The sequence below is a fragment of the Oncorhynchus keta genome, chromosome 13 (assembly GCF_023373465.1).
Source record: "Oncorhynchus keta strain PuntledgeMale-10-30-2019 chromosome 13, Oket_V2, whole genome shotgun sequence".
Classification (NCBI taxonomy): Eukaryota; Metazoa; Chordata; class Actinopteri; order Salmoniformes; family Salmonidae; genus Oncorhynchus; species Oncorhynchus keta.
Window position 1 is genome coordinate 5,807,429 of NC_068433.1, and position 8,548 is coordinate 5,815,976.

The 8,548-nt window shown below is 40.9% G+C and overlaps 1 protein-coding gene across 1 annotated transcript in view; it reads left to right on the forward strand.

Moving 5' to 3' along the window:
• The first annotated feature begins 7,597 nt into the window (after positions 1-7,597).
• LOC118392682 (L-rhamnose-binding lectin CSL1) overlaps positions 7,598-8,548 on the forward strand; it is a 13,536-nt gene continuing 12,585 nt past the window's right edge. The window contains exons 1-4 of the mRNA XM_052459248.1: positions 7,598-7,742; positions 7,917-7,940; positions 8,059-8,121; positions 8,504-8,548. The exon at positions 8,504-8,548 is cut by the window's right edge and continues 67 nt beyond it. Coding sequence (XP_052315208.1) covers positions 7,712-7,742; positions 7,917-7,940; positions 8,059-8,121; positions 8,504-8,548 — 163 coding nt within the window. The 5' untranslated portion in view covers positions 7,598-7,711. The remainder of the gene's footprint in view (positions 7,743-7,916; positions 7,941-8,058; positions 8,122-8,503) is intronic.

Consider the following 8,548-nt stretch of genomic DNA (forward strand, 5'->3'; position numbering starts at 1 on the left):
CATACATGTCATATGGATTAAACCAATACGACCCCCCTAGAATGAGCATACATGTCATATGGATTAAACCAATACGACCCCCCTAGAATGAGCATACATGTCATATGGATTAAACCAACACGACCCCCCCCTAGAATGAGCATACATGTCATATGGATTAAACCAATACGACCCCCCTAGAATGAGCATACATGTCATATGGATTAAACCAACCTGACCCCCCTAGAATGAGCATACATGTCATATGGATTAAACCAATACGACCCCCCCTAGAATGAGCATACATGTCATATGGATTAAACCAATACGACCCCCCCCTAGAATGAGCATACATGTCATATGGATTAAACCAATGGGAGGAGCTATGGATAACTGACTGGCGTGAACTCTAACCATTACGATCACAGCCAGCTGTGTTTTTAACAGTGTCGATCAAAGTATTGGACCATGATGCACCAGTGAACTTGTTCACGCATAACTCTGTACCACGGTTTCAGTTAAACGGATATGAAACGAGGCACGCAGACTTTAAATTGTTTATCATGTCTGTTTTTTTTTTATATATATATTTTGTAGTCATTTTACTCGACAATATAATATGGTCTTGTTAGTAACAAATGTAAATACGTGTTAATCAAGAATGGAATTTGATGTAGTAGTGGTTATCGTATTGTGCTACGGTGTAAATATTGTAAATACCACATTTTAAAGTGTTTTCTGAACCACAAATTGTAACGTGATATTTTGCACTATGGTAACAGAAGTAACAGAACAGGTTATCTGCAGTACTGCAAAAACAAAATAAACAAAGAAATCTGAATAGTCTCATGAAAATGTCAGAACAATATTCCTAATGTGTTTTCTTGAAACAAATGTATCTATATCTAATACTGTTATTAGAATATGTCAGGTTGGGGCTCCAGTAAATGGTTTAATTGTTGAACAGGGGATACAGTATACAGTCACTACTACAGATAGAGGAGATACAGTATACAGTCACTACTACAGATAGAGGAGATACAGTATACAGTCACTACTACAGATAGAGGGGATACAGTATACAGTCACTACTACAGATACAGTATACAGTCACTACTACAGATAGAGGAGGTACAGTATACAGTCACTACTACAGATAGAAGGGATACAGTATGCAGTCACTACTACAGATAGATGGGATACAGTATACAGTCACTACTACAGGGGATACAGTATACAGTCACTACTACAGATAGAGGGGATACAGTATACAGTCACTACTACAGATACAGTATACAGTCACTACTACAGATAGAGGAGGTACAGTATACAGTCACTACTACAGATAGAAGGGATACAGTATACAGTCACTACTACAGATAGATGGGATACAGTATACAGTCACTACTACAGATAGAGGGGATACATTATACAGTCACTACTACAGATAGAGGGGATACAGTATACAGTCACTACTACAGATAGAGGGGATACAGTATACAGTCACTACTACAGATAGATGGGATACAGTATACAGTCACTATTACAGATAGATGGGATACGGTATACAGTCAGTACAACAGATAGAGGGGATACAGTATACAGTCACTACTACAGATAGAGGGGATACAGTATACAGTCACTACTACAGATAGAGGGGATACAGTATACAGTCACTACTACAGATAGAGGGGATACAGTATACAGTCACTATTACAGATAGAGGGGATACAGTATACAGTCACTACTACAGATAGAGGGGATACAGTATACAGTCACTACTACAGATAGAGGGGATACAGTATACAGTCACTACTACAGATAGATGGGATACAGTATACAGTATACAGTCACTACTACAGAGGGAGGGGAACAGTATACAGTCACTACTACAGATAGAGGGGATACAGTATACAGTCACTACTACAGATAGAGGGGATACATTATACAGTCACTACTACAGATAGAGGGGATACAGTATACAGGCACTACTACAGATAGAGGGGATACAGTATACAGTCACTATTACAGATAGAGGGGATACAATATACAGTCACTACTACAGATAGAGGGTATACATTATACAGTCACTCCTACAGATAGAGGGGATACATTATACAGTCACTACTACAGATAGAGGGGATACAGTATACAGGCACTACTACAGATAGAGGGGATACAGTATACAGTCACTATTACAGATAGAGGGGATACAATATACAGTCAGTACTACAGATAGAGAGGATACAGTATACAGTCACTATTACAGATAGAGGGGATACATTATACAGTCACTCCTACAGATAGAGGGGATACAGTATACAGTCACTACTACAGATAGAGGGTATACATTATACAGTCACTCCTACAGATAGAGGGGATACAGTATACAGTCACTACTACAGATAGAGGGGATACAGTATACAGTCACTCCTACAGATAGAGAGGGAAAATGCCCTCTCGCTAGAAACTAGTTGCAGGTTTTGAAAAGCACATTTTAAATACTTATTCCTCTACTTTTTCAGGTAGGACATTTGTTAGGAACTTTTTCTTAACGTTTTAACCGTAGAACGTAGAATCATGTGTTTTCACACATGTAGTTGGTGGTATGGGATTTCCCTTTTTAAGATAGACATGCCCATTGATATTTGAAGAATTGAATCTGATGATCTTGGTACATACCATATCACAACCCAAAACAGAAGGTTATACAACTCTACTTTATTGCTGAACATAGGTCATATTTTTAAGCTATACATTATCATCTTGTGAACTGTAGGTCCCTGCATCCATAGCTCCAACCATGAATTAGAAAATGAAAATGTTCACTTCCCACATCCCTTTGGGGCAAGCTGAACAGATACCCCACGGCCTGTGTTCATTTAAGTGTATCAGAGTAGGAGTACATATCTAGTATCAGCCACCGTGTCCACGTCCACGTCAATGTAATCTTATGCATTATCATCTGAAAGGCAAAACTGATCCTAAATTAGCACTCATACTCTGAAACACACAATTCTGATATTTTTCCACTAACTGGTCTTTTGACCAATCAGATCAGATCTTTTGCCAATAACGGGGCAAAAGATCAGAATTGGGCTGCCTGTGTAAATGCAGCCATTATGAATACAGGCCCTGATTGTTGAGTCTGGAGTGGCTGATGGGCAACTTTGATGGGGTGGTGGCCACAAAAGACCTGAAGTCATCATGAGTGGCTGTCGGGTCTGCCTACCCACATCCATACCGATCCATACCGACAGAAGTTTAGACAGAGCCGGCCTTAGCCTTTTGGAGGTCCTAATTTACATTTTAAGTTTGAGTTAATTTCCTTGCAATTCTACACAGAAATGTTTGCAGTTTTTATAGGATATCTGAGTAAGAGTGACTTATGAAATCCATGGTAGCCCCCCCGGTCGCTAATTCGACCATGATTACTAGTAAGTTTAGACAGCTGGTTAGACTAACTTAACAATCATTTTTTTTTAAATGTTAGCTGACATGGGCTAATTGAGGGACTGTCAGTGACTGACATCACAAGAGAGAAACAGCTGATTCACAACCAAGTTTTGAAATTGCACCTCGTGTATTCTACTATTCTAACTCTCAACAGTAAGTTGAGACCCCAACTGAAATTGATCCGTGGGCCTAAAAAAGGGGACGCTAGTTGCCCATCCCTTGTCTGAAGGGTGAGCAGCATGCCACAGAGCAACACACACTGTAGTTACTGACTTTGACCACTTGAGGCAGACAGACCAGATACTAAGTCATGTCTAAAAACTCCAGTAATTGAGTCCCGCCCCCAAAATACAGCACATAGCATAAGCCTACAACCAACACACATCTGAGATACTGTATACAGTCACTCACACCAGGTGGGGGACAGTAGAGAGTCTATGTGGTGGAAGAGGGGATACAGGTAAGAGTCTTGGTGGTGGAAGGGGAGGGACAGGTAAGAGTCTTGGTGGTGGAAGGGGGACAGGTATAGAGTCTTAGTGGTGGAAGGGGGACAGTATACAGTCTTAGTGGTGGAAGGGGGGGACAGGTAAGAGTCTTGGTGGTGGAAGGGGGGACAGGTAACAGTCTTGGTGGTGGAAAGGGGGGACAGGTATAGAGTCTTGGTGGTGGAAGGGGGGACAGGTAAGAGTCTTAGTGGTGGAAGGGGGGACAGTAACAGTCTTGGTGGTGGAAGGGGGGACAGGTAAGAGTCTTGGTGGTGGAAGGGGGGACAGTCACTAGTCTTGGTGGTGGAAGGGGGGACAGGTAAGAGTCTTACAGGTGGAAGGGGGGACAGGTAAGAGTCTTGGTGATGGAAGGAGAGGACAGGTTTACAGTCACTGGAACTACAGGTGTTGGAAGTCACTACTACAGATATGGGACAGGTAAGAGTCTTACAGATGGAAGGGGGACAGTGTTGGAAGGGGGGACAGGTAAGAGTCTTGGTGGTGGAAGGGGGGGACAGGTGTTGGAAGGGGGGGGCAGGTAAGAGTCTTGGTCTGGAAGGGGGGACAGAAGAGTCTTGGTGGTGGAATACAGTGAACAGTGACTCCTACAGATGAGGGACTATTGACTCCTCCCCAGAGGGACCATTGACTCCTCCCCAGAGGGACCATTGACTCCTCCCCGAAGCTAATATTCATGTATAATTAAGTGTATTTCACAAACAATGCTTCAACCCACACAACAGAAAAATAACATACTGTAACTCATACTGTAAATTGGGCACTGGGTTACTTATCTCCCCTCCCAACCTGGTTTTAGAGCTTGTCTTATTATTCTGTATGTAAATTGGGGACACTCCATGTAGTATGTATGATATGTTACGTTTTGTACATAAGACATGGTTACTTAGATCAAAAACTAAAGGGGGTATTCGGTAGGGGTTGACGGGTAGGTGTATAATGTCTCGCAACATTTTACTAATTTGGAACTTTTCAAAAACGTCCTACTTTTTTGTTATTTTGCAGCTACTTAGCATGTTAGCTAATCCTTCCACTATTCATAACCTTAACTCTTTTAGCTAAACCTTCACCTAACTTTAACCCCTCACTCCTAGCCTAGAGAACGCTAGCGGGCTAGCTAACATTAGCCACCAGCTATCATTAGCCACATAGCCAGAAATTGCAAATCGTAAAATATAATACTAATTGTAATTTGTAACATATCATACGAAATGGGTGATGGACATCCAAAAATGAATACGTACAAAATGTAACACAACATACTAAATGGAGTATTCCGGATTTACATACACTATAATATGAAAACCACTGAGAACAGGTTGCCCCTCCTCTCTGCCCAACCAGGGAGATTGATTCCAGAGTTGTTGTTTTTTTCCCTTCAATATTTATAAAATGTCTGGCTGGGCTGATGGAACAGTGGAGATTATATATATGAATGGCTGGGTTGATGGGACAGTGGAGATTATATTTATGAATGGCTGGGTTGATGGGACAGTAGAGATTATATTTATGAATGGCTGGGTTGATGGGACAGTAGAGATTATATTTATGAATGGCTGGGTTGATGGGACAGTAGAGATTATATTTATGAATGGCTGGGTTGATGGGACAGTGGAGATTATATTTATGAATGGCTGGGTTGATGGAACAGTGGAGATTATATTTATGAATGGCTGGGTTGATGGAACAGTGGAGATTATATTTATGAATGGCTGGGTTGATGGAACAGTGGAGATTATATTTATGAATGGCTGGGTTGATGGGACAGTAGAGAGTATTTTATGAATGGCTGGGTTGATGGGACAGTAGAGATTATATTTATGAATGGCTGGGTTGATGGGGGTACAGATTATATTTATGGGGGAATGGCTGGGTTGATGGGACAGGGAGATTATATTTAGAATGGCAGGTTGATGGAACAGTGGAGATTATATTTAGAATAGCTGGGTTGATGGAACAGTGGAGATTATATTTATGATGGCTGGAGTTGGGGACAGTAGAGATCTATATTTATGAATGGCTGGGTTGATGGGACAGTAGAGATTATATTTATGAATGGCTGGGTTGATGGGACAGTGGAGATTATATTTTGAAGGGGGCTGGGTTGAATGGGACAGTGAGATCTATATTTATGAACCTGGGTTGATGGAACAGTGGAGATTATCTTTATGAATGGACTGAGTCTTGTTGATGGAACAGTGGAATTATATTTATGGGCTTGACTTGATGATGGTCCCCAGAGGGATTATATTTACCTCCCTGGTTGATGGGATTCATGTAGAGATTATATTTATGAATGGCTGGGTTGATGGGACAGTGGAGTTATATTTATGAACTGGCTACTGTTGATGGGACAGTGGAGATTATATTTATGAATGGCTGGGTTGATGGAACAGTGGAGATTATATTTATGAATGGCTGGGTTTGGGACAGTGGAGATTATATTTATGAATGGTTGGGTTGATGGGACATAAGACATGGTTATTTATGAATGGCTGGGTTGATGGGACAGTGTAGATTATATTTATGCAAATGGCTGGGCTGATGGAACAGTAGAGATTATATTTATGAATGGCTGGGTTGATGGAACAGTCCACTATTCATATTTATGAATGGCTTTGGGCTGATGGAACAGTGATGAATATTTATGAATGGCTGGGCTGATGGGACATTAGCCATTATATTTATGAATGGCTGGGCTGATGGGACAATATAGATTATATTTATTTGAATATCTGGGCTGATGGAACAGTAGAATGAATATTTATGAATGGCACAACTGATGGAACAGTGGAGATTATATTTATGAATGGCTGTGCTGATGGGACACTGGAGAACATTTATTAATCCTGGTCTGATGGAACCATGGAGATTATTTTATGAAGTGGGTTGATGGGACCTTCAAGATTATATTATGAATGGCTGGGTTGATGGAACAGTGGAGATTATATTTATGAATGGCTGGGTTGATGGGACAGTGGAGATTATATTTATGAATGGCTGGGTTGATGGGACAGTGGAGATTATATTTATGAATGGCTGGGTTGATGGGACAGTGGAGATTATATTTATGAATGGCTGGGTTGATGGGACAGTAGAGATTATATTTATGAATGGCTGGGTTGATGGGACAGTGGAGATTATATTTATGAATGGCTGGGTTGATGGAACAGTGGAGATTATATTTATGAATGGCTGGGTTGATGGAACAGTGGAGATTATATTTATGAATGGCTGGGTTGATGGAACAGTGGAGATTATATTTATGAATGGCTGGGTTGATGGAACAGTGGAGATTATATTTATGAATGGCTGGGTTGATGGAACAGTGGAGATTATATTTATGAATGGCTGGGTTGATGGAACAGTGGAGATTATATTTATGAATGGCTGGGTTGATGGAACAGTGGAGATTATATTTATGAATGGCTGGGTTGATGGAACAGTGGAGATTATATTTATGAATGGCTGGGTTGATGGAACAGTGGAGATTATATTTATGAATGGCTGGGTTGATGGAACAGTGGATGCACAGTGATTCCTCAGATAGAACAGTAAACAGGCATTTTGATTGGGGTACAGCCGTGGGTAGTTGTGAAATAGATAACGTCTGGGGGGGGGGATTGGTCAACAGAGTAAATAGGGAATATGTTCCAGTTACAGCTCACGCGTTCAACTGTTATTCGTATCTCACTACGTGGGCAAATCCATTCAATACAGTCAGACACTCAGAAGCTGTCTCTCCTATAGAGATCCCTGATAAAGTAGACAGAATGCTCCTTGGACAATCAATTTTGATCGCCGGTAAGTCTCTTACTCTTCTAATTTCTCTTAGTTTTTTCATCCTTTTCCTCTCTTCTCCTCTCAACCTCTAACGGGCTCCAGTGGCACTGCTCCTCCTATTGTGTGTATGTCGGGTTTTTTTATCAGCAAAAGGACACATTTATAAGGAGTATATTCTCTTGTCTGTTCTTCCAGCGCTGCAGGCCAGCCTCTTTCTGGGTAAGTCTAGTCATCTAACAGTGATTGCTGATGGTATGTGTAGCTCAAGGCTCAAAACCCTCATTGAGGTGACAGAGAATAACAAGGTGAAAAAATATCTTTTTTTTTCCTGTTCCAGGTTATGGAATGTCAGAGATTCAGCGCAGGTTCCTGACGTGTGGTGATCCCAGCCTCCAGTGTGGTATAGTAACTCCAGTGCGGTATAGTAACTCCAGTGCGGTAAAGTAACGCTGGTAAAGTAACTCTGGTAAAGTAACTCTGGTAAAGTAACTCCAGTGTGGTAAAGTAACTCCAGTGCGGTAAAGTAACTCTGGTAATGTAACTCCAGTGCGGTAAAGTAACTCTGGTAAAGTAACTCCAGTACGGTAAAGTAACTCCAGTGCGGTAAAGTAACTCTGGTAAAGTAACTCTGGTAAAGTAACTCCAGTGCGGTAAAGTAACTCTGGTAAAGTAACTCTGGTAAAGTAACTCCAGTGCGGTAAAGTAACTCTGGTGTGAAGTTGTTATTTACTATAATTATTATTATTATGTTATTATATTTAAACTCTTATTTGTGTGTGTAGATTACGGTGTGATCATGGTGTATGGGGTCAAATTCAGCACTATTG